This window comes from Phoenix dactylifera, chromosome 2 (genome assembly GCF_051530095.1).
Source record: "Phoenix dactylifera cultivar Ajwa chromosome 2, Ajwa_hap1_PhDact_Kaust_v1.1, whole genome shotgun sequence".
NCBI classification, from domain to species: Eukaryota; Viridiplantae; Streptophyta; class Magnoliopsida; order Arecales; family Arecaceae; genus Phoenix; species Phoenix dactylifera.
The window spans coordinates 45,084,294-45,110,262 of record NC_143191.1 but is presented as its reverse complement, the minus strand read 5'-3'; the positions used below and the strand labels follow the sequence as shown (position 1 = coordinate 45,110,262).

Sequence of the window (25,969 nt, the reverse complement as noted above, 5' to 3'; positions counted from 1 at the left end):
ACATGATTGAAAAGGTCAAAAAGTAACATAGAATACTGAAACAAAATATATAATTAACTATGAAATTCTATAGTATCTGGAAGTAACATTGGTCGGCATTTTATCGAAAATGTGAAAAAAGGACTTGTTATATGCGGACTTAGTTTTATATGCAAACAGTTAACTATGAAATTAAATATTTAATGCTCATTTTACATGTAAGCTAATATATACCATGCTTAGGTATGAAGCACAATTAATTTGAAAATTTGAGACTATTGGCAGGATGGAAATGCTTGGGTAGATTGTGCTCATTTCCCTGCGGTCTCAAGATATTTCTCTGTGCACAGAGTTGGTGGAAACCATCATTCTAATCTTTGTACAATCCTTCTGATGAGCCCCTGCCAACTAATGAGTTGGTCAGTGTTTTTCTTTTAGAAAAATCGTTTGAAAGAGTGTAATTGTGGGAATCCTAGAATTATCTGAATGTAATGGTTATCTTAGAGTATGGATCAGTAATTGATGGCCTTGATCCATTAGTAGGAGTCTGATTTATCTGAATTTAATGGTTATCTTAGAGTATGAATTTCTGCCTCACTCTTAAACAAGAAGGCAGGAACACGTTGTTATTTATAAATGTACAGGGACAGAATGATACAACATGGTATAATTGCAAAGGGAAGCTAGAGCAGATATCCTAATTCCATGGTTACTAGAGATAAACCCAACATAAATATTTCCACTACTATGACATTTTGGCCTTTGTTTTTTCTTTTCTTTTCTTTTAAATGAATGTTCTTTTTAAATGAATTTGTGTGTGCATACGTGTGTCTGCATGTGCACAAGTATGCGTGCACTGTGAGAAGACTCTAAAAGAAAAATTGCTTGCTAATTGCATGAATTATGGGATTATTATTTTACAATATGCTGATAGACAAGTAAGATGCTGAGGATAGGAGTGCCAATAAGCTTGGTTAACCCCAACTTGACCCAACTTAGTGTAATATTTAGATTGAATTTAGGTTGGCCTAAGGGTTGATGACTCCCATGACTTCACGATATCCAAATAATGTATCTATCAAACCGATTTCCACTTGAATTTATGTATGATAATGCATTATCTACATGTTAATCTAGGTCTCACATGACTCAAAACAAATAATACATTTGATCCACCTATTAGTTTTGTTTCCATATGGATGACATGTTGTGTTTGCAGATTATTTGATCCTCCCCTACTATTATTCAGCAATTATGTACAACATCTCATGAAACTTATGATAGATAGCCAAGTAGTTATCCCATCAAAATGAGCATGCAGTAGATTTGCATCCAAAGCTTGCTATATTTTTCCCCTCCCAACTTCATTTGAACAGTCAAATCACCTCATAGCCAAACTCCAATGGACAGAAGATGTAGAGGTTACTCCAATTAAGCATCCTTGTAAACATCCTCATTTGTATGTGCTATCTCTAGTAATCACAAGCATTTCCAGCATCTATACTGCTCAGAAACAGCAACAATGACAACAATCTCTTAAAAAAAGAAAAAAAAAATGCACCGACCATGGTTTTCCCTTCATGTTATCATTGAATCTCAATTGCAGTTGATAAAATATTTTATGACATCAAATTATGTGTTTATATGTCAAATGGTGGGATTCCAACTCTTACTCCCCAAAACAGAAAAGTTTATATCACTTGCGAAGAAAACTAGGGCTGCTGGTGGTGTCCTATGCTGACCAAACTTCAAAAATATTCCAAGATTTAGGCTTGCCTCATGCAGTTTAAAACCATCTCAAAGGCCAACCTGGAGCTTGAACCTGACCTCCAAAGGCCAAATTTAATTCCAAATCTGAACCAATTTAATTCTAGCCATGATAACCACCTAACACATATTCCTGCCATAACTACAAAGAAAATGATCTAATGACACTTTCTTTGGCAGACGAGCATATAAAAGTTTGTCAAAAATGCATACATTTGTATGGATGCCATATTGGAAAGAACTTCTCAGGAGGCAGCGTCCGAACTAAAGGATTCTGATCAGGTTATTCATGCTCTTCCATGTCAAGGCCTTCACCAACTACCTCATAAAAGAAGCGACCTCATAAACACCCATGCATAACTACCTTGGAAGTAAAACCTAAAAGGCTGTTGCAGTTGAAAAATGCCAAATTCCTAATTTAAGCTTAAAAGAGCTCAAAGGGTATGAATTTTAAACGGCAACATTTTCAGGTGAGGATAGGTCCAAGGGATTAAAATTGCGGATAATTAATTCCCCACCCTCCAAAAAACCACGCTATAACAATAAGTCCGCATTAATCAGTCTTAAAATTTTCAGTCCAATATCTCCACCAAGTTTAATTCCCGGTCCCTAAGCTTCTTTTATTTTTAAAAAAAAATGCCGAAAATGCCCCTGCCCTTCTGATCTCCCATTCCTAGAAGGAGAAGAAGAAAAAGGCCCGGCCACCGCCGACCACGACCCGCCCCCGCCCGAGATCCCTCCCGCGGCCACCACCGGCCCCGGCTCGCCCCCTCTCGAGGCTCCTCCCACGACCGTGTCGCCAGGAATGCCCTCGCCCTTGCCCCCTCACAAGCCCCCTCTTGCGGCCGTCACCGGCCGCAGCCCACCCTCCTCCCGCGTCCACCGCGGCCTAGCCCCTTTTCGGGGCCGCCAGCCTTGCGGGAGGAGAGATGTTCTCCGTTGGCCAGCCACGATGCGGCTGCCGCCGCCGCCGACCCCACCCCCTCGCGGACCCCCTCTTGCGGCCTGGTCCCCTTCCGGCGCCGCCGGCTCGCGGAAGGAGAAGAAAGGAAGAAGAGAAGAAAAAAAAAGAAAAAGAAAAAAAAAAAGAAGAAAAGGAAAGAAAAAGAAGAAAAGCAAGAAAAGAAGAAGAATAAATAAATAAATAAATACATATATATATAAATAAATAAATAATATATTCTAATGAAATAAAATAATTATAAATAAATAAATAAAGCCGCCGCGGCCGGGCCCCCTCCTGCGGCTACCACCGCCTGGCCCCCTTCCGGCACCGTCGGCTCGCGGGAGGAGAAGAAAGAAGAAAGAAGAAGAAGGGAAGAAGAGAAAAAAAAAAGAGAAAAAAAAAGAAGAAAAGGAAAGAAAAAGAAGAAAAAGAAGAAAAAAAGAAAGAAAACAAAAATAAATAAATAAATGCATCAATATATATATATATATATATATGAATCAACGAATAAATAAATAAATAAATAATATATCCTAATAAAATAAAATAATTATAAATAAATAAATAAATAAATAAAGCTGCAGCAGCCCGACCCCTCCCGCGGCCACCATGGTAGGGCCCTGTTCTGGCGCCACCAGCCTCACGGGAGGAGAACATAGAAGAAAAGAAAAAAAAAGAAGAAATGAAAAGGAAAGAAAAAGAAGAAAATAAAAGAAAATGAAAAAGAAAAGAAGAAAAATAAGAAAGAAAAGAAAAATAAATAAATACATATATATATGTGAAGGAATGAATAAATAAATAAATATATAATATATTATTATAAAATAATAAATAAATAAATAAATAAATAAAGCAGCCGCGGTCGAGCCCCCTCCTGTTGCCGCTATGGCATGGCCCCCTTCTTGCGCTGTCGGCCTCACGGGAGGAGAAAATAGAAGAAAAGAAAAGAAAAGAAAAGAAAAGAAAAAACAGAACAAAAAGAAAGAAAAAGAAGATTTAAGTGTGTGCAGAGAAGACTTAATTGTGTACAGAGAAGACTTAACTGTGTGATGCATACAATTAAGTATTTTCTATACATAATTAGGTCATCTCTGCACATACTTAACTGTGTGATACAGAGAACACTTAACTATGTATAGAGAAGGCAAGAAAAAAGAAAAAAAGGAAAGAATAAGAAGATAAGGAAAGGAAAAAAAAGAAAAGAAAAAGAAGAAGGAAACAAAAAGAAAAAAAAGGGAAAAAAAAAAGAAGAAAAGGAAAGAAAAAGGAAGAAAAGGAAAGAAAAAGAAGAAAAAAGAAAGAAAAAGAAGAAAAGGAAAGAAAAAGGAAAGAAAAAGAAAAAGAAAAAGGAAAGAAAAAAAACACTTGGTGCAGAGAAAATTTAAGTGTGTGCAAAGAAGACTTAATTGTGTACAGAGAATACTTTTCTTCTTTTTTTTTTCTTTTCTTCTATTTGCTTCTCCCGTGAGGCCGGCAGTGCCATAAGGGGGCCAGGCAGTAGCGGCTGCGGGCGGGGGCCCGGCCACGATGGCAGCTTTATTTATTTATTATTTTATTTCATTACAATATATTTTATTTATTAGCTTATTTATTTATTTATTTAGTTATTTATTTATTCATTCATTCACATATATATTTTTATTTATTTAATTTTTCTTTCTTTTTTTTCTTCTTTCTTTTTTTTTCTTCTTTTTCTTTCCTTTTCTTCTTTTTTTTCTTTTCTTTTTCCTTTTTTTCCCTTCTCTTCTTCCCTTCTTCTTCTCTCTTCTTTCTTCTCCTCCCGCGGTGCCGCCGGCGTCGGAAGGGGGTCGGGCCGTGGCGGCCGCAGGAGGGGGCCTGGCCGCCGCCGCAGGCGTCGCAGCCGCAGATGGCCCACGGAGAATTCTTCTCCTCCTGCGAAGCCGTCGGCGCCGAAAAGGGGCCGGGCCACAGCGGACGCGGGAGAAGGACGGGTCATAGCCAACGACGGCCGCAGGACGCCATGGCTGCCTTTCTTCCTCTTCTTCAGTGCCTCCCCACCGTGGGGCGGGGGCATTCCCGGCGGCGTGGCTACGGGAGGAGGCTCAGGAGGGGGCGGGGGCGGGGGCATTCCTGGTGGTGCAGCCGTGGGAGGGGGCGGGGGCGGGGGCATTCCTGGGGGCTCGAAAGGGGTCAGTCGGGACCGACACCGGCCGTGGCTGTTTCGACCCTCTTTTTTCTTTCTCTTCTCTGATGGGATGGGAGATAAAGCAACATGAATTAAAATATCAGTAGGGGGTGTTTCGTCTCATAATAAAATATTGAAATATGGCTGGACCGGTTGTTAAACAACGGGTCAACAGAGATTAAATGTCAATAAATGGACCGGCCATTAATTACCCCTTAAAATTGCAGCTTGGATCAGGTCAAACGAGGTGGATTCACAAGTAGCTATATTTGACCCATTGCATGCATACCAAAAAAACACCAAGCCCGCCTTTTGATACTACAGGTTACCATGTTAGGCCCTATTTGGAGGAGCTTTTGGAGGGCCAAAAAGCACTTTCTGGCCCTCCAAAAGTACTTTTAGATAAAAAAATAGTATTTGGTAAAATTTTCAAAAAGTTGTTTTAGCTTTTGCGGGAAGCTGAAAACAGTTTTTGGGGAGAAGCTCCAATTTGGAGCTTTCCGAAAACGCTATTTTTAGCTTTGTCGGGAAGCTATTTTTTGGACCAAAATACCCCCATTTAAATCACACTTTCCCCCCAAAACCCTCATCCCGCCTCTTCCTCTCTGACCCATCCTCTCCCTCTTCCTCTCTATCTTCTTCTTCCTCTCAACGTCGCTGCCTCTGTTCCTTCTTCTTCTTTTTTTTTTTTTTGGGAGCTCGTGGCTGCGCACGATGGCAGCCACCATGCCGGCCACCACCCATGACCGGCGATCCCTCTATATTTCCATGAAATAAAATAATAAATAAATGAATAAACAAAATAAATAAAAAAATAATGAGTGAGTGGCAAATAATCTGATCTAAATAAATAAATAAATAAATAAATAAAAATATTAGTAATTATTTAACCAATTTTATCACCTAGCTAGAAAATTTGTTAGAGAGATAAATGGTCATTAGAAGGAAAAAAAATTAATTTACACTAATAATTATAATATTTTATATATTTATTATTGTATTATACTATAAATATAATATAATATTATATTATATCATAATACATTGATATGTTATGTTAAATGATTTAATATTATATTAAATTATTATTCTATAATACATAATGTTATAGTACTATATTATAATAATATTATATTACATTACATCAATATTATACTATATCATATATTTATGTATTAATACATATTATATTTTATTATGCTCTGTTGTATAATACTAGTAATGTCCTTTATGGTCATTTTGTCATACAAAAGTATTTTCTCTATTTGTTTACCAAATACATATTAAAGTGTCACAGCACTTTAAAAATATAGTTACCAAACAGCAAACAGCTTTTTATAAACGCTCTGCTTCAGATAGCTCTACTTCCAAGTTCCAACAGCTCTACTTTCAAAAGCTCTACTACCAATAGCTCCCCCAAATAGGGCATTAAGCTAGCTGCTAGCTGCCCACTTCACTTAAGTCATTAACAAATGTATTTTTTTTTTAAAGGGTAAAGGAGGCTGAGATGAGCAGCTATTAGAAATTAAGAAATATGTACAAGGAAATCAGAGTCTACAGAATCCAAACAGTAAAGAGAAGAAAGACTTTGGAACAAGCTAGGAACAGTAGTGGACATGTGGAACAGGACGGTGACACAGTGGCGATCTCCATCTCCAATGCAATACCCTTCCCTTGCCATCCCCTTCAGATTGAAATGATGATCAGTCAAAGTAGTGCTTCAGGGAGCCGAACTTGGGCGATGGTATATCTTCTTGATGCAGAATGATGCAGGCCACTTGTTAAATCTTCTCCGGCCAAGGATTCCACAGATGATGCAGTCCTCAAGAGCCACTCTATGATGATGCACCCCCTCATTGAAAGCCAGCATTGAAACAGCAAAGTTAAGGACCTCGGTCAACTTCCTGACCTTGTGCCAGAGTTTCCCATGCTCGCCCAATGACTTGCAGACCTTCAGAAGCTATTGCAGACAAAGGACTTTGTTTGTTTAAAAACACCCTAGCATTCCATTCTTTCCAGCATACCATGTCATGGCTCCGATCAGCATTAGCACTACCGGCTGGCTTGCCAGGAGAACTCCAAGTGTTTTATGAAAAGAAAAGCTCAATTTAGATGTTTTATGTAATGCATGGAAGTGGCGAATCTTCTCATCTTTGTTCTTCTAGACTCTCTTCTGAAATATTGTAGTATGATTTATGCCATTGTCAGATTGAGAATCAGAATAAATTTTGTACTAAATTAAACGTAGCAACTAACTGAGATTGTCTTATTGATGCTTGATGACATCTCTTCACCGAAGAGGGAAGGTTCCAAGTTCGAGTATTGAATGCTGCATAAGTTACAATATGGGGATGTGTCCACCTCCCTTTCTCTAAAAATGAAATTACTCTCTCTCTCTCTCTCTCAGTACAAGCAGGGGACAGAGCCCAAGCAAAACAGGAGGAAATCTAAGTGGATTTGGCAGATAACTAAGAAGATATAAGACAGTAGCGTCGCATAGAATCACTCTGAAGTAGTCGAGTAAAATTTGGATGGAAGATAGATCCCCTGCAATGATTGGCATTCACATCTCTCTCTGAAGGTATGACAGGCACTAAAGAACTAAGGTTGTGAGACTGCATGATTGATCTCTCTGAGAAAGGGATGCAAATGCCTTATAAAGGAAGGATTCTGTGCCAATTAATGACTATGATCAAGTCTCTTCCGAGTATAATTTTGGTGCACTTCAGAATGTAAATTGGCTACCATGAGACCCTCTCATGCAGCTTGCAGTGTCCATAGAGGAACCAAAGCCACGGGAAAGGGTCTGGAACCAGCACCCAGCTGGGTGTTCTAAATGGAGACATCAGAATTTACTTTTGAGTTCTTTAGTTCTTTATAAGTATCCAAAATCACCTCGGCAAATAACCGATGTGGGACTAAAACCTCACATACTCCTCCATTCAAGTCCCGACGTTCTTGTCAGGACCAGAATTCAAATTTAATCAAAAGCACCATGATCTGTGTTCAGCCATTATGAACTCGTGCTGCAGCGTCTCCTAGTCCACATAAGCTATAGACTGAGTTTGCTCTAATACTATTTGTCACAACCCAGGACCACACTCAAAAAGGCTAGCCGAAAGATAAGTTTTACATTCCTTAGTCTTGTATAAGTACCCAAGATCTCCTCAGCGAATAACCGATGTGAGACTAAATATACGCCTGCACGGATCCTCATAAAACCACAAATGGAGAATATGTGGAGCTACTAGAGCTACAAGCATCCTAGAGCCATGGACTAGTTGATAGTACAAGGGGCGACGCCTCATAAAATTCAGCTGCAAATCGAAAGGCCAAGTTCGTAATATGCTGTGGAATGGATGGAGTATCCTAGAATATTCTTTATTCCTGGAATTCCATAGTAGTCATCCGCCCTAGGATACAACAGGTTGAAACTGGGCAAAGTTCTATCAGCAAAACAGCTTACCAGAGAATGGAGGGAATCAAAGTCTAATAGAACTTATAAAAAAAATAAAAAAGTTGAAATCCATCTGGACCAGGCTCTTTGTTTGAAGCTAGGCTCATCACTATATCCTCTATCTCCTTCTCTATGCCAACACCTAATTTGAAAATGAAGGAAGCTTTGCTTCATGATCAGAGGGAATCGGATTCCATTTACTGTGAAAATGTTGGTAGAAGAGATTCCTCATCTCCTTATTCTCAGAAACAGAACCATCAAGCATTGTGTCTCCAAATCTTAGTGAGCCCTTCTGCACAGGGCAGTAGTCTTGTGAAAAATTATTGGTATTGGAATCTCCTTCCTCTAAGCCATTTTATGCATGATTTCTACCACTAAAAGATTTCTTGCTACCTCAAAACTTTGTTATGGTCTCTGATTTTCCTTCATAAAATAGAATATTTCACCTGACCTAACCCTAGACATGTGATGTCTTCCTCCTGAAGGATTTTGACTTCTTTCTCTAATTTGTCTGCCTCCTTGAAAGGATTGCCCACAATTCTTTTGCTCTAATTGATGAGTGCACATTCAGTAGCTTGCAATAATTTGATAATCATGAGAGAAGGTAAATGGTTGCCATGACGATTCCATGCTCCAAAAACTACTTTCCTGACCCCTTACAAGTTGGCCAAAATTTTTCAAACATGAGAGGCCTTGCTCTCCTGCAGATTTTGAATTACGCATCTTCCAGAATCCGATAGTGATCTGACCCTATTCTTGGCAGGTAACCCTAGCTTCAAGAAATAGACTGATCCAGCAGCCGGAAGCCGAGGCTCTAACTAGGGCTGATTATGGACCAGGCTTGGGCATAGAAAAAGTTAAATTTTAAATAGGCTCAGCCTGAAGTCTGACTAAAAAGAAATATAATTTAAGCCCGAGGCTTGGCCTATGATCAGCTCTAGTTCTAACCAACCACTTCTAGATGCTGGCTCGTCCTTAGCGGTTGCACCTATTTTTATCCCAGCCCCGCAAAGCCAGATGCCAGATGAGGCTCACATTAGTATGCACAAATTGGATCGGAGGTCTGAATCCGAGCACGAGAAACTTGACCACCTGATCAAACCACATCTTCAACAATTAGGATCTTGGATTTCAATTATATTGAAGATAGGCTATCTCCACTTCAGGCACCTTTTGAGTTTCCCAGCGATATTGCCATCCACATTGCATGACTTCGAGCCTAGGACCTCCTCTGTTTTACTACATTCACCTCTGATCTCCTCCTATCCTCCATCTGGCCTTCATTTGTTGCTTAAATATCCTCCTCACGAGGGCACATAACAGAATCCTTGATTACCTTTGGATCTCTTCAAGTCAAGCCGCCGAGCTTTGGCTAGAGGATTGCTCAAAAAAACCCCATGCTTCCCTCTGTTCCTTGGATAGCCTTCACGGGACCCAACATTAACTTGAGTTATATCAAATAAGTGTAGTTGATAAGCGCAGATATTTTGCTTTAATTGTAGTCCTAATAAATGCTTTTACCTATTTCAACTACTGTAATTCCCTCTTATAGATTGCAGCAAAAGAAAGACTAAGTATATTACACAAGTTAGCTGGTCATTGAAATCTTGACTCCAAAATAAATTTATGATAACAATTTTAGAAAAAATATTGTAACAAGCAAATTAGGTTTAGGTCAACTATGACTTGCTTAGTTCTAAGATGGTATTCCCATACCCTTTCTTTTTTGGTGAGAAAGAAAACGGTTGCATCACTGTCTAGAAAACACAACCTAGGCGATCAATCAAAATTAGCTCCTCTCTCCGCTGCTCTGTGACACCTGCAGATTGCTGGAAGAGTGTGTCTTCCATCAGGCCATGCATGTATATAGAGAAGTAAACGGTGCTGCAAACTGGGTTGCCTCCTATGTTGCCCACCATTCTGGAGGTTTCATTTAGGCGAGCTACGGATCAGTGCCTATGCTCTTACATAATCTTTATTTTCTGACTTTGTTGGCCGTATTCACACATATCGAGTGTGAGCCACCGTTGTACCAAAAAAAAAATACTAGCTCCTCTCTTTATTTTTATTCATTTATTTATGTTTTTGTCAAAGTACTGTCTCTGAACTTGTCGTACCCTCAATTTGCTAACCAATCAGTAAGGTTAGCCTTATGATCAGTCTGCGAGAAATGGAAGCTATGCGAGAATTGGCCCGTACAGCAAAAACTCTAGCAGATTCAAATGATAGGTGCCATTAAGCAATGGGATCATTTTGTTCCACTCCTTCCCCAAGCTAGTTATGAGTAACAAAGAATTCTATTATAGCATAAATCCATGCCTTTACTACTACATCAATTGGAACCAAAACATCACATTAATGAATTATACAAGCAACAAGCAAACATCTTGAATTGAGATTCAAAAAAGCTACATAGAAACTATATGCATACAAATTCTGTAACAACTCAGGACCTCACCTAAAAGGTATTATTTGGGTTCTTTGATCCTGTATAAATACCCAAAATCTATCCAATGAATAACTAGTATGGGACTAAATATACATCCGCATGAATCCTCACATAGTCTCCCCATTTAAGCCCTGATGCACTCGTTCGGCTAAGGGTTCAAATCCATTCAAATCTAATTATAAGTACCACAATCGACTCGTGATCAGCCTTAATAAATCTGTGCTGCAGTGTCTCCTAATTTATATAAATTATGGTTATATTCTCTTTGATACTATTTGTAACAACTTAGGACCTACCCAAAAAGGCTAGCCGGAATGTATTATTTGGGTTTCTTGATCCTATATAAGTACCCAAGACCTATTCAGCGAATAACTAATGCAGAACTAAACACACACCCGCATAGGTCCTCACAAATCCAGGCTATATACATCCTGATGGGGGGCGAAAGAGATCGTCCTGCCCACAACAAAAGGGCCATCCAATTTTAGCCCAATAGACGCCCGCGCCAGCCAAACGGAATCTCAGTCCGGCCCAGAATCAGCTCGACCTCGAATTTCGCCGAAAGCTCCTTCGACCTCAGGGATATTCACCGATTCGCCCTGACCAAGCTCGGGGCGCCTTCTACGGTCGCTGACTTGCTCCGACCAAGCTCGGGGCACCATCCACATCCGCCGACTCGCCCCGACCAAGCTCGGGATGCTTTCTACGATTGCCGACCCGCCCCGAGCCTTCTTTATTCACCGACGGCTCCATGACCCTCTCTAATAATACGCTCCGACCCTTGAGCTCAGGGGTGCTCCGCCAAGCACACCTCGGAATCCAAGATGCTAGGCTAGCCTCAGCATCCGTCGAGCCGACCTCGCCAAATGCATGATGCAACCTCTCGACGAGCTCGGCATTGTCAACGGCCGTACACATATGTGTGCCCACGCCCTCCTACGTGATCGTACACTTCGACGCCATCACGCAATGCCTTGCTTGCTGGCCTACGATAGTCGAAGACAACACCAGGCTACTTCAGCCATACCCTGCTACGGCTGTCAACGCCTTACTTCTCACAGGGACGAACCACACCATACGCCACAAGCAAGCTCTGGCTGCGCGCCATTTCTACTCATGATGGGAACAGGCCATACCTCTGCCACCTAAGCGTCCCTACCGGGACTATAAAGAGCCCCAACAGGTAATGCCGAAGATACTTTTTGCTAGTCCAACTAAGCACCACTCTAATTTGATCGTCGGAGGGTCCTCACCGGAAACACCGGCGAGGTTTTATGCAGGTACACTGCCGACCGCGGGAGGTGGCTCTCATCCTCTTCCTCCACACTCTAGCAGCTCCTTCGACTCCTCCAGCGTGGTCACCCTCGGGCCAAATTTGAACAACACCAGATCCCATTCTTCATCTTTGGCAATATATGAAAAAGGTTATATGAAAATTGAATTCAAATATCAAAGTCTCCACGTATGGTAGATAGGTTCGAGATGGAAACTAGAGTTTCCAGTTTCTAGGGGACATAAAACTCACTGAAAAATTGATTGATTTTTCGAACTGAGATTGCTCATAATTTCAAATGTACATATGATCTAATTGACTGGGTAGATGTAAGCTGTCATAAGATATGAATCTAGGCTTACGAGCAATTGTAATTCATTTTTTGATCTTTGTTTACCTTACGTCATATTTTACTGGGACGTGTATACCAGAGGATGACATGTATAATTTTGGCAATAATTGAACAAGTGGATTTACAGAGACGTGGACAATCTCCATAGACGGTCATGATTATATCAACGTTGTATTTATAGTTGACAAAAATAGAAATGCCATATACAGAGATACAGCCAGCTCGACCATTTACCAAACTCGGCATGCTTTCTATTTATGTGTGTAATTGTTTCATATATTGAGCGGTGTCTTCCTCCATTATAAAAGAGACCTCGTCTTGGTTCTCCCTCCTCGTGCCCCACTCTCTCCTCGCTCGAATTCTTTAGGTAATTAGAGCAAGATAAAAGGTAGAATTTGGCGCTGTTTCTTTCCCCTTTTTTTTCGAAAGAAGGGAAGAAGGAAATTTTGGAAGGAAGAAAAGGTTTCAAAAGGCTGATCGGAGGATTTCGGGTTCTAGGGTTTCCCGGTGCTTGATTCTCTGGGTCATTAGATGGTGCAGTTGCCGAATCCGGGCAAGTTTCGGCTGGATTCCGACCCTCCGAGGGCGGCAGCGGCAGCGGCGGCTATGAAAGTGGAGATCGAGGACTTCTTGGATGAGGAGCACGGTCCGTTCAGCAAGAAATCAAGGAACGCCACTCTTCCGCAGCAGCAGGTAGAACCCTTTCTCCACGGTTTTGTTTCAAATAAGTGGAGTATTTGCCTGCAAGAGATGATTAGATTGTTACATTGAGATCTTGAATCATCTTATCTGAATTATTTGCTTTTTTCTCCCTCTGTTTAGAACATCTTTTTGAAACGGCTGGCGTAAATTTTGAGCTAAGAAAAAGAATTCTTCTATCTTTCTTCAAGAAGTAAGATGTTTTCTTTATAAAAAAAACCTCTAAGAAGAAAAGAACAATTTCTTTTTCTGGGAAAAAATGTTGAGATCATGAGTTTGGTTCTTGCTAAGTTTTATGGCGTGAGGTTAGAAGATTGCTACTTGTTTTTATCATGTTTTTTTTTTAATTGATCTATGTATTTTAGGGGCGGGATTCAGAGTTCGATATGGTTTTGTTGCAGGGTATGCCTTATAATATACTTGACGAACCTAGCCCATTAGGTCTTCGTCTTAGGAAGAGCCCATCTCTATTGGATTTGATTCAGATGAGGCTTTCTCAAGTGAACTCTGGAACTATGTCGTGCATCTTGGCAAGTGAAAATGCTGACAGTGGGAAGAAGATAGATTTTAAGTTTGATGCTGTTTCTGGCACTACTGACAAGCTAAAAGCTTCAAACTTTCCAGCGATCCTTTTAAGAATTGGGACTTGGGAGGTAAGAGAATTTGATCTTTGGTGGCGATATCATTACTGTTTATTCCTTTTTCTTGACGTATATGATTATGTAGAACTTCCAATGGACTATTCTGCAATGTAATCTTATGCTGCTTTAATAGCTTTTCATGTCCACGGATTCAATTAATTGATGAGCTATCTGATCGATGTCCACCACAATGCAGACACTACCTATTCATTTAAAGTTTAATGTATTGAAAATACAATAGAAATTATAGCTATAAAACTTCTAGTAAACCTAGCTTTTTCTGAATTATAGTTTTTTGTTACTGTGAGAGGTCTGCGATTGATTAGATGGGACAGAATTGTCATTAGTTAGAGCAGAGGGAAGATTACAAATTCAAGGTTTCTAGATATCGATACTTTTGAGATCTCGGTAGGTACCTGATACTAAGAATGACTGAGATATTGGTTGTATCCATCAAGATCAAAGACTTCAAAAATTTGTTAAGAAACAAGATTACCGGATATCTTGGCCTATAAACAACTGAAATGATGTGAAGTATTGGCCAATTTAGTAAAACAAGATTTCTTCCATATTTAGCATTAAAAAAAAATGCCCTTCTTTATCTCTTATCTTCCCTCTCCTCCATCAAGAGCTCCCCCTTGTTCCTAGCCATGGCTGATTCCATCTCTTCCTCTCTTGATTCCTACATTGACCATCTCCAGCATCATCACTGCCAAGAGCACCTCTTTCTCTCCACTGAGCCCCTGATCCTGCTTGGCTATAATTCACCTTCCACTTACTGCTGCCATCCTCACCAATGCATCCTCCTTCTCTCTCCTCTCCACCAAGCCCTTCTTTTTATGGGGCATGGCTGAACTGCTTTATCACCATTGGTAGCATGCTCCTATTATCTAGATCATGGTCCAGACATGGCCAAAAAACTTTCTTCCATGATCGTCACTGATCTTGGCCACAATATTCAGCTGCTTTACCTGTGCATGTGTCATCTTGTTGGCCAGATCTCATCAGCAATCGGCTTTTATCATGATTAGAAACCTATAAGTCAATTAACACGGAGATTAATAAATATTGGCCAACTTAGGGTTTCTCAAATTATATCTGCTAAGATCATGATAAGATCATGATATGCCATACCATACTGAACTGGATAATATGGAGCATACCATACCATACCGATTCGGTACCGGTATACGGTACGGGGGTGTATTGCACTCGGTATACAAAATCGTCCCTGTAGCAGGTGTACCAACATAGTAACAGGATGACACCGGTCAGGGGCGGCCCAATACATCTGGGGGCCCAAGGCGAATTCAGTAAATGGGGCCTCTTTTTTTTAAATAATAATTTTTTTAATAAATATAAAATACTTAAAAAAATGTTATGGAAATAGATTGCTGTCAAGTACACTATTTCAACAAAAATGCATGAATCTAATAAAGGTCGACAAAAAGCCTCTTCAGTTTAATATAATTCTTGAATGAAAATATTAAAAAAAAATACTTAAAAAAAAAAAAGGCCATGGAACTGTTCTTGGCAATACTGTTTACCATGTGAAGCGAGAGCAGAATAGGAAAAAGGCCATCCCATGGCGCTTCACGGTCAAAAAATTTGTCCAAGAGAAAGTAGGGTCATTATGGAAAATTCACTCCATCTAATTAATAAAAGTCCCATCCCACCATCTTCCCTTCAAGTGAGTACCCAAGCAGCCCCTGCAACATCACGGAACAGCAGCCATTCAACCCCCCCTCCCTCCTTCTCTTTCTCTACCCTCCTTTTCTTTTGCTAAAGACCATCTCCCCCTTCAAGTGAGCACCGAAGCTGCAACTGCAACATCACGGCACAGCAGCCATTCAACCCCCTCCCTCCTTTTCTCTCTCTACCACCCAAGAGGGGAGAAGAAACCGAGAGGAGAAAATTAAAAGAATCTCCACCCTCCAAGAAGTCCATCTCCAATCCCCCTATCTTTCTTCCTGATGGCCCAGCTGGATCAGGAGTAATGTGAGGGAAGGAAAACCAAGACCAAAACCAAAAAAGAGAAGGGATGAAAGATAAGAGTGGCTTCAGGTGTGTATGAAGCCAACCAAATCCCTCCTCTCTCTCTCTCTCTCTCTCTCCACCCAAAACAAAACTACTGTCCCCAACTTCCCCGATTGCCCTCTGCAGGCCAGGAAACCCTCCACCTCCCTTCCATCAAGGGGGAAGACTCGTAGCCAGCTTCTGCTCCCGGAGGCCTTCCCTTGGCCCGGGGCCTTAGGCGACCGCCTCAGTCGCCTAGGGCTCGGGCCGGCCCTGACACCGGTATGGGGTCCGGTATTGAGATGGCGTACCTTGGCCAAGACTATAAGCACCAATATATTAATGATGTCATATTGGTGGGTTCTTGATATTGATAGAAAAATATCTTGGCTGCAATATTTTAAAATCGTTGAACGTGGGACGCCACGTGTAGTCATTATCAATTATGGGGCAAAAAAATGGACTACTTAGCATCGTAAAATCGCATATGCGGCCTGCTTAACATTGTGATACTGAAATATGGCTCACTTAGCATTTTGGGGCTACATATACTGCCAACTCTTATGTGGACCCACATGGCTGTAGTCAATCCAAATTGATGGCTTGATGTAATGCTAGTTCCAGGTGGGCTTGATATGGATATTAATAGTGTTAGTATTATTAATTGTGATTAATTGTGTTATATCTATTATTAGGTATCAAGGGCTAAGCAATAAGCATTGACTAGTTATTTTTGACATATATAATATATTTTATCTATTCTAAATAGTGTAAAAATCATAAACATATACGCACCCATATATATAGCTCGCATACCACTTATGCACTATGTGGTCCTTTGAACGCCTTCGTATCACAATTGCCATTAAAACACTACATGGTCAAGATATCGCCTAGATGAAACATTGTATTTAATCATTTCTAATTTATATTAGTAGAAAATCTCATGTACTTTGTTTTTTTACAAGTAGTACTTCATCAAGGTGCATAAAGATTTTTCTTGTGACTAACTGAAGTATACCTTTGAACAGCGGGAATCAAAATATGAAGGTGATTTAGTGGCGAAAATCTACTTTGCAAAACATAAACTTGTTTGGGAGGTTCTTGAAGGCGGTCTCAAGAGCAAGATTGAAATCCAGTGGTCAGATATTAGTGATATGAAGGCAAGATACCCTGAAAATGGTGATGGAACCTTGGATATAGTGGTAATGTTATGTAAGCTTCAAGAGATGGTTTCTAATAGGCATAATTTCTCTGTTCCCTTAAGAAAGATTTTTGCTTGTTTTTGTTCAGTTAGCTAGACCACCTCTTTTTTATAAAGAGACTGATCCTCAGCCTAGAAAGCATACCTTGTGGCAAGCAACTACAGATTTTACTGGTGGGCAGGCAAGCGTACACAGGTGAAGTTAGATCATCTTAAGTTGGTTAATGCTATCAAGTTTCAATCATTTAATTTGTGCGAACAGTCAAAGATTGGTCTTATAATTGAAAATTTTAAATATAAATTGTTTATTGTGATGTTTATTGTTTTTATTACTATGTACCAGTGCATCGTAATCCTTGCCGAATATGTTTCAACTTTATTGATTTTCGTGTTAGAGGGCACGTGAGGGTCAATGGTCATCATTGTTATTGCTATTTCCATATACCTAGCTAAATGTAATGTTTTATTGGTACTTAATTTTTTATTCAGTGCATATGGAAGTATCAAAAGCTTACCTATCAAACTTTAAGCCAGACAACAATTAGATTTTATGCTAATAGGTTTTAATTGAATTTTGAGAAACTATATTTTGCTTCCAGGGTTGATGCAACCAATACACTTACAGTGAGCCTATGCACATCTAAATGTGTTTTTCCTGAATAAAAAGGGAACATCTGAATATTTTAGATGTTATCAAAAAAACATTTACCAAAATATTATTGTTGTTTTTTTCTTCCTTTTCCTATTACAAACAGAAGAAACAAGACTAGATATCCCACCTGGATAAAGGGCATGTTGGTGATGAATTATCAAGATCCCTTGTCTAGATAGAAAGACTCTGAAGAGTAAATCTAAACACCTACATACTTGGATAGGATCTTGGAATTCATTCTGTATTCTTTTATGTTTAAAAACAAGTTTTGTGGTGTTGAGTGTAGCTTTTATACACCTAAAGAGGCTCAGTTGAGGAATATTAGTAGGTCGAACCTAGAGCAAGTAAATGTTGGTTGACCTCAATGCAGCAGCGTCTGAGTGGCACATTTAAAATGTCTATACACTAGAAATAAATATTTTAAATTTTCTTACCTATATCTGTCAAGTGAACGTGTTACTGTTGGCAACAAAAGCTGGGGTTCTAAATGTATGGTGGTTGTTTAAATTGAGAATTGATGTGATTGATAAACTTGTATATCTTGAAACATATAACAACTGATATTTGGTTGTTTTGATACTTTCTACACCATAAGTAATCTATGGTAATTTGCTATCAGAACTGTTCTTTAATGACCTTTGATGCATAGGTAAAGAACCTTCTAGAATTTGGTTTTGAAGTCTTTGAATTCATGAATGCTGTTGATCATAATCAGTGGTGTGAACTCTGAATTCATTAGCAGCGATCATATTATTTGAAAAGATTTCAGCTTAATCCTATTTATGAGACTATACCTCAGCTATGCAAACAAACACCATAGGGCACATATACTCTCACATCGACATGCAAAGTCACACGTACAATATGATATCAACAAAAATTATATATCATTGATTGATGCAAAAATTTCAAGAAAAAAAAAATCTTACCTTAACTACAACCTTAAGTGTTGTCTCTTTTCCCATCCATTGGATTGACTTCATAAAATGAATTACAATGTAGCCCCTTTTGATTGCTTGCAATGAGTTGGTGTTGAGTTGGTGATTAATATTGTATCAAGTTTGATGAATTGTTATCCATCAATCCTCTGCACATTGGTGTCTACTTTTTGGGTAAGATAGCAATGGGGAACAGAGTGGCCTACCTTAATAGGGCCACAAATTTACCTTAAGATTATGCTATTTAAGTTAGTAGTGAACTTCCAAGAATTCTTATCTGTAGAAAGAGTTGAAATGAGCTTGATGGTGTACTTTCTGACTTTTGGACTTGTTGATGTGTAAAATAACCAACAAGCCTTATCCCATCTATTTTGAGGTGGCTTTAAGTCAAGGCATGCTTTTGATTTTCTTGGCATGTTCCTTTAGGCTATCTCAAGTCATTCTATCCTCACTTTAGCATTCAGTTTCATCTGCTCTCCTTATTGACACCTTCTGAGATTTTCATTGTACATGCTTCTATCATCTCTTTTTTTCTTTTTACTACTTCATTGTTGTATGGTGCAACCAAATGCTTTCGTATAAGTGATCAAGTTTGACCTTTGAACCATACTTTCATATCGGAATGCTCATCTCTATTATGTTACTTTATATTCTTGAAAATTTTATTCTTGTGATTCTACTGCTATCTAACAACCTCTTCCCATAGACCTTAAAAGGCAAGGCGCTAACTCACAAGGCACTCTATTAATTATGTCTCTGGTTGGCTGATTCTCTTTTCTAAATATGCAGTACATCTGAGATCGCAGAAATGATCAGAGTATTCAGTGCCACGCTTCTGCTTAGTACCGTGGTGTTATAAGCTTGACATTGAACGATATTTTGAAAACTGATTTGATACAACCATAGACACTTCTTGTATATTTTATCATTATGTAATATTCGCTGTGAAGTATTAGGTGTTATTTCTAAGCTGAAGGGTCATTTCATGATTTTTTTTTTTTGTAATTTTTCCCCATTACTCTGGATTTATGATACTATTAATATTCTTTTTCTGTACCACAACAAATGACCCATACAGAAAAGTTCTCCAAAATGCAAACCTGCTTCATGACCTTTTTTATCTTTAAATAGAACACCTATGTCCATAGCCTGCTAGCTTGGTGCCTAGAAAATTGAAGTAGACTATGGTTGACTGTGTGTGTTGCCAGGTTGAGATATCCTGCATATTTTTTATGATGATAATTATATTGAGGAATGAGTATTGATTAGCAGTCTAAGGTTGTTTCTAGAGGAGATGAAGATGATGACTACTGATAAATTTTTTTTAGTTGATAATTAATCATATATGAAGTTACCTGTGGTACAAGGGAATCTCTCTTGATGCTTTAGTGCTGCAGATGTGCCGCAGGTATTTGAATATTTTATCTCGATGTGCCAACACTTAGGATACCTGAGCCTGTTGAGGGATCATAAAGCTTCATTAAGAATAAGCTTTAGTTATGTTTTCTGCTTATGTTTTTCTCTATCATTGTTAGCATACTATAGATGTAGCTTGCTAGTATATCTGTTGCTTTGTTTGGATATTGGGGATATGTCTTGCTTCGCATAATATGTATAATTAATTTGTCAGGGAAGAAAGTAGTATTGCCTTCGTATGTTGTCTTGGTCTTGATTGTTCAGAGCAGCACTAATGCAAAATGATAGAATTGTGAACAACCACTGAAATATGCAATAGTTTGTTATTTGTTAAGTAGAAATTTGTTTCATGTTTATCTTTTCCTTTTATAAGTACATGAGTTAATACAAACCAACTTGTTTGTTGCTCAAGTTTGTGATTCTTCAGTAGATTATCATATCAAATTGATATCTGGAGCCCTTTATGTTTTGTGGCCACCGTCCTTTTTTTCTTTCCTTTTTTTTAGCCATTTCAATGTCATCAGGTCTTCAATTATACCTTTACCACCTTCAGAAACATCTAGAAGTTTGCTTGGTGCTAACTCAAGTGAAAAAATGAATAATTTTTACCCCAAAAATGTGATATGGTCTTGGCCCTTATAGTTGGATAATGCAAAAAGATAATATGTTGTGCCATAACTTATGCCCAACTCAGACAACTCCAGTTCTTTACTGCTGCTGCATTTGTTCTCTCTTCTAACAACAAAGTGTACCTCACAAGAGGTGAATAGCCTGAGGTTGTCTAATGCTTATCAACTTCTTTGCCTGCAGGAGGCATTTTCTGAAGTGCCCCCAGAGCTTGTTAAGTAAGAATGTTGAAAAGCTTCTCCAATGTGATCCACGTTTAAATTTACTGAGTCAACAACCAGATATTATATTGGAATCTCCATATTTTGAACTTCGATGCGCTGTTTTTGATGATCAAGTTGAAGCTAAAAGTCATGGTTTTGACAATATGGACAGTAAGGGACTTACTTTCTCAGGATTCTGTGATTCTGGTTCACCTCACACTACTTCATCGACATCCATGAAGAGCGCAGAACAGGATTCTGTTGGGAGAGCACCAGATCGTGTCTCACAGGAAATTGCTTCACCAAGCACAGGTAAGACCATACAGCTCTTGGCATATATGGTGATGAAGTAGCACAAATTATCTGAACAGCTGCCTTCTTAAGTCCTTCCAAAAAAAAACTCTGGATGCATTTCCTTTTTATTATTTGTTCATCTTCAATGACTTGTGACAATTGACTCATCAGATCTTAGTCGCTTAGAGTACATGCTTCATAATAATTCAAGCTTAATTCTTCTATGAGTGGTGATGTTAGTTTGTCGGGATTTATTATAGTGACTGATATATATATGCTATGTTCAATTTTGCTTGTGATGCTGTATTTTTAATATTATTTATTTATTTATTATTTTTTGAAAATATTGGTTGTTGATTCAGGAATAGAATCTCAGGCATTGGAAGAGCATAATAGCAGTGAGACAGAAGAGTTGAAGGAGCTTAACAGGCAGGATCAGCTGAGTGCGCCTGGCCCCAAAGAGACCATGTCCTCAAGTCATCTGGTGAACTGCATAGAAAAGTGCACTCAGATGGCTTCAGGCAATCCATCCTCATCCAGCGACGCTCTACCAACCAAAGAAATATTGGAGAATATATCCCAGCAACTTCTCGATGACTCTCAGGGCTCCTCTGTCTTGGATGAACAATCTCTCTTGCCAAGAGTCAATTCTCTTCTCTCTTTGATAACACCTCAAAGCCTCCAGGTAAATAATAATGGTGGCCGCAGGATAGTGGGTGATGAATCTGATTCTGTGACAGCGACTGAAGTTGTTGATGGTGCACAACCATCTGTCTCTAGAAATGAATCGTATGGAGAGCTTTTGATTAATCTCCCCCGCATAGCATCGCTGCCGCAGTTTCTATCCAATATCTATGAAGATTTCGAGGATGAAGGTAGATGATTTTCCCCGATCCATGTAGGGAGTTTACTGTAAAAATTAGCCTAGAACAATAGTGTCATTATTGAAGGCTTTTTCAGATGCTTTGGAAGTCTCATGTTTTAAATAAATAATTAAATAGCTTATTGGCTCCCTGATTATTGAATTTATCAAATGATGCTTTGTTTCTCTCTGTTGAATAAAGGTTTTGTGACAAACATTTTCACCATGAGAAGAGAACTGGATGGTTGGATTTACAAGAATTGAGATATGTATTTAATAGTTACATAGGCACTATCCAAAAGAATTAGAGAATGAAGGGATGTAATCACTGCATATGTGAGAGGAGATATCCATCCATCTCCAAGTGATGGGAATTTATAGATACGCATCTCATCAGAATATAACAGGAAGCATTTCAAACAGACAGAAGGGGGCATGCAGGCGCTAAGGATTCGTTGGAGCTGCTTCCTCTACCGCAGCTTGGGTCTCTTCTTCGAGCATGTTCATGAGCATGGAGATCTGGTCCTGAAGCATGGCATTCTCCCTCTCTACCTCTGCCCGTTTGCTCCGTTCCTGCAGGAGCTGAACTTGGAGGTGCTCGAGGCATCGTGCGTCCTCATCCAGCTGCTCGTTAAGCCCATCAATCTCCCTGTCCTGTTTTGCCAATTCAGACAATCAATCATCAACAAGTGGGATGGGAGAACTGCCTCAGGTTATGTCCAGAGACCCAGGAAGCCACAAACCTTTCTGTTCATCTCTTGAATGGCGATCCTCCGCATGCTCTCCACAACATCAACATTCACAAGCTTCCGCTTCTTTCCGACTAACCATCCCTTGGGGTATGATGCGGAGTCGAAGTCAGGTGGGGGGAGTAGGACTTCAGCCGTGGTGCGGCAGCCATTGGAGCCACCCATGGTGGGCTCTAATGGTTCAAAGAGAGCTCTATGGCGTTCGGATAAGGTGGCTTCTGCTGTTTCCTCCTTGGGCTGGTCATCTGGTGCGGCGTCCATCTTCCTCGATTCCTTAGATTGATTGATGGGTGTTTTGAGGCTCTGTTCCTTCAGTACATTTTCCAAGCTCCGCCCTCCGGCTGAAAAATAGGGTTGGCCATCATTTCATTACAGAGACAGCGAACTAACTACTTTAAACTACAAGCAAGAGAAGAATTTTAGAGCCGGTTTGACACCTGTTTCATTTCTTAGAAGTAGAAGCACAGAGACCATGATAAAAATTAAAAAAAAAAAAAGATGAAAAATTATTTTATTATTTGTTTTTGAGAACAAAGATTCATATGTTATCCCATCGCTATCATTGCTATTTAGTCACACCACCGCCATCATTATCATTATCAGGGTTTTCTACCATCTCTACCATGTTTACCACCATTATCATAGCCTTAACCACTAACATCATATTTATATTTTTAAACAATAATTAATTTCTCCAAACATATTTATATTTTTTAAAAAATTTAAAAATAAAATAAAAATAAAAAATATCTATATTTTATAAAAAGAAAATAATAGAAGTGAGCACCTTAGTTTCTATTTTTCATATTCAACCACTATAAGGTGGGCTGCGTCTCAAGCGACGGGGGAGGAATGAATGTGGGGAATAATTAACAGCTCTCCAAATCAACAGCCGGCGATGCCGAGGCTTTACTTATTAGTATAAATATCTAATGGCACATGACCAACTCCCTTCACAAACTTCGGCTACAAGGTTTTCCTCGAACACTCCACTTCAAACATTTTGCACCATCTCATATCCACTCTAATTACCATGGTCTTTAATGCAATAAAAGCTAAGAACATACTTCCTCCCATGATCATCCAATGGCCCTGTGTTTTTCTCCGGGCTAAATTATCCTTTGTACATAGACATAAACCTTTTCTACCAAAAGGCTGAATTGCGTTAGTTACAAAAAAAAAAAAAAGAATTGCAATCTAAAACCGACGGCTGGATATTTGTTAAAGTAATATGGAAATTTCTTATTAAGAAGCAAATCTTCATGCATAAATTCAAAGATCTCTGGCAACCATCTAGAAAATAAAATTTATTTTAAAAAAAGAGGGCAGAATGGAACCCAGCTAAATACCACCAGGTGGGTATGGCTTGGAACCGACAAGCAAAAGAAAAGGAAAAACAAAAAAAAACCGAGCCGTGCCGTCTAAGCAAGAAAGAAAAATGGCGTGATGACGGAAAATAACTTGCACGGAAGCCTCAAACCGGCATTTACCGGTCAAATAGCGTCCAAGCCTTGGATCCCAACTATATGTGAATAATTCCCTCACCCACCCAAAAATTTTAAAAAAGAAGAATAATAATAAAATTAGCAAAATTAATAATTTAAACTTAAATTATCGATGATTTGTGTGTTGAGATGATCGGATGGCTTGGTGCTCTAATGACGGGGACCAGAAATTGCAATTGGAGTGATTTACGGTGCATATATACCTGATCTCTTACGGGAATTCCAAAAGATTCGCGGGGGAGAGGCCGGCGACAAGCCTTCCATCCTCAGAGTAAGAGTGCGATCCAGTATTGCCTCTAATTCAATTCCTTCTTCCTCTCTCTCTCTTTTCTCCTCCTCTCCTTCAAAAGAAAAACAAACAATAAACCAAACATGAAAGAAACAAAAATAAAGGGAGAAAGAACACAAGGAATGGCTGCCTAAGTAGGCACACCTGAGGTTCAAGGCTTCTAGGGCTTCTGGTGTAGAGATCTCTGTAGTTTTTTGAGAATTATATTTCTATCTCTTTCTATCTCCCTGTGTCCTTTGGAAGATGGAAACGGACTGCGGAGGAGGGATGGAGAGAAAGGAGCTCTTTCTGTTTTCCTTTTCTCCTTTTTCTCTTGTACTTATCTTCCTCATGACGCTTTGAGATCATCGCTTGCTTTTTTTTCACGATGACATCGACACCGATTACAGTCATAGGTAATAAATAGGTTGGTGGGAGGCTAAGGCTGAACTACGCTAACAGTAAATATGGTGCTTACTCTTACAGTAAATGATCATGGTCGCTGTTTCTGTAGGTACTCACCGAGAACTTTAAGACCATACACGCAAAGGAAAAATTGTTAAAAAAAAAAAAAATCCAACCGCGGCCATAGCTTTGCCAGGAATTTGACAGGGGTGTTTTTTCAAGACAAAAAAAATGGGGAGGAAAAAGCAAAGAAAAAATTACAGAAAACGGTTTGCTTAATTATTAAAAAAATACAGAAAACGCAAAACTTTTATGAGAAAGGATTATTTTAAATTTTATGGGACTATTATTAAATTATGTGACATATTATTTGTGGAAGCTGACAACTTGGCAATTCTATAAAATTGCAGATGTAAACCAAAAATAAGATTAACTTCTAGGCTTTGAAGCTAGCAATCAATACCAGAGTTTGATGGTAGAATATGTTGAATGCGTCGAACATATTCTTGTATTACTGGATCAAATTCTGTAATTATTTCAATAAGACTTAGAAAATTTTTGTTATTGCTTTGGTAGATCTTTTCATTTTTTCTCCGAAATGCTAAATTATTTTTTGTAAGATTTTCACGATAGCAATAATTCTCAATCGTACTTTTTTTTAATGATCATTCTCTTGGTTTATTTATTCTTGGAGACTTTTGTCAATTGTCTTACTTTACAATAATCTCACTTCTAAATCAATCCACTTATTCATGCTAGTAATATGTTCATTAGTTGTTTTATGACTTTTGAGCTTAATACCTAGATTTTTCTAATCTCTAGTTCGTTCATTAACTAAGTGACTTGTGCTAGGCTTTAAATCAAATAATTTACAACAAAAACAATATATCATATCTAAATCCTTCAAATATACTAGCCATCTTCCATCATATTTTTCACCATTTGGTAACTTACGAATGTAATCATAGAGAAGTGTCTATTTTCATCTCTAGAAAAATGAAGATCATAATCTCCAATTGGGCCTCTTTCTACTAATAAATCTCTCAACTTTGTATCAATATATTTTCATTGACCAGGATCATATATATTTGTGGAAATGGAACTAGTTTCACTAAACGCAA

General features: G+C 38.9%; 2 protein-coding genes across 4 annotated transcripts; one reads left to right on the top strand and one right to left on the bottom strand.

The window, feature by feature from the left end:
- Positions 1-12,574: 12,574 nt before the first annotated feature.
- LOC103707426 (uncharacterized) lies at positions 12,575-23,108 on the top strand. 3 transcript variants are annotated; one of them, XM_088716621.2, is made up of 7 exons: positions 12,575-13,062; positions 13,434-13,721; positions 16,757-16,930; positions 17,019-17,125; positions 20,746-21,077; positions 21,422-21,934; positions 22,124-23,108. In XM_088716621.2, exons 1-7 carry the CDS (start codon positions 12,901-12,903, stop codon positions 22,183-22,185), a joined length of 1,638 nt encoding a protein of 545 aa, XP_088572747.1. In that variant the 5' UTR covers positions 12,575-12,900; the 3' UTR covers positions 22,186-23,108. The 3 variants fall into 3 exon arrangements, with proteins under 3 accessions (XP_088572747.1, XP_088572749.1, XP_088572748.1); XM_088716622.2 differs by having other exon boundaries at positions 12,631-13,062; positions 13,470-13,721; XM_088716623.2 differs by having other exon boundaries at positions 12,602-13,062; positions 13,470-13,721; positions 21,422-22,147.
- LOC103707427 (protein HEADING DATE REPRESSOR 1-like) lies at positions 22,085-24,761 on the bottom strand. The gene is made up of 4 exons (XM_008791906.6): positions 24,609-24,761; positions 24,379-24,516; positions 22,665-23,011; positions 22,085-22,575 (listed from the first exon to the last, which is right to left on the bottom strand). The coding sequence occupies exons 2-4, from the start codon at positions 24,437-24,439 to the stop codon at positions 22,366-22,368; spliced, it is 618 nt and encodes a 205-aa protein (XP_008790128.2). The 5' UTR covers positions 24,440-24,516; positions 24,609-24,761; the 3' UTR covers positions 22,085-22,365.
- Positions 24,762-25,969: the final 1,208 nt, after the last annotated feature.

Bases quoted from the DNA above. Each gene is read 5' to 3' on its own strand.
- LOC103707426 (XM_088716621.2), top strand. From the start codon at position 12,901: ATGGTGCAGTTGCCGAATCCGGGCAAGTTTCGGCTGGATTCCGACCCT. The intron at 21,078-21,421 runs GTAAGACCATAC...TTGTTGATTCAG, and splicing joins AATTGCTTCACCAAGCACAG to GAATAGAATCTCAGGCATTG. The intron at 21,935-22,123 runs GTAGATGATTTT...TGTTGAATAAAG, and splicing joins TGAAGATTTCGAGGATGAAG to GTTTTGTGACAAACATTTTC.
- LOC103707427 (XM_008791906.6), bottom strand. From the start codon at position 24,439: ATGGAAGGCTTGTCGCCGGCCTCTCCCCCGCGAATCTTTTGGAATTCC. The intron at 23,012-24,378 runs GTATATATGCAC...CCTATTTTTCAG, and splicing joins GAATTCCCGTAAGAGATCAG to CCGGAGGGCGGAGCTTGGAA. The intron at 22,576-22,664 runs GTTTGTGGCTTC...TTGGCAAAACAG, and splicing joins TTCAAGAGATGAACAGAAAG to GACAGGGAGATTGATGGGCT.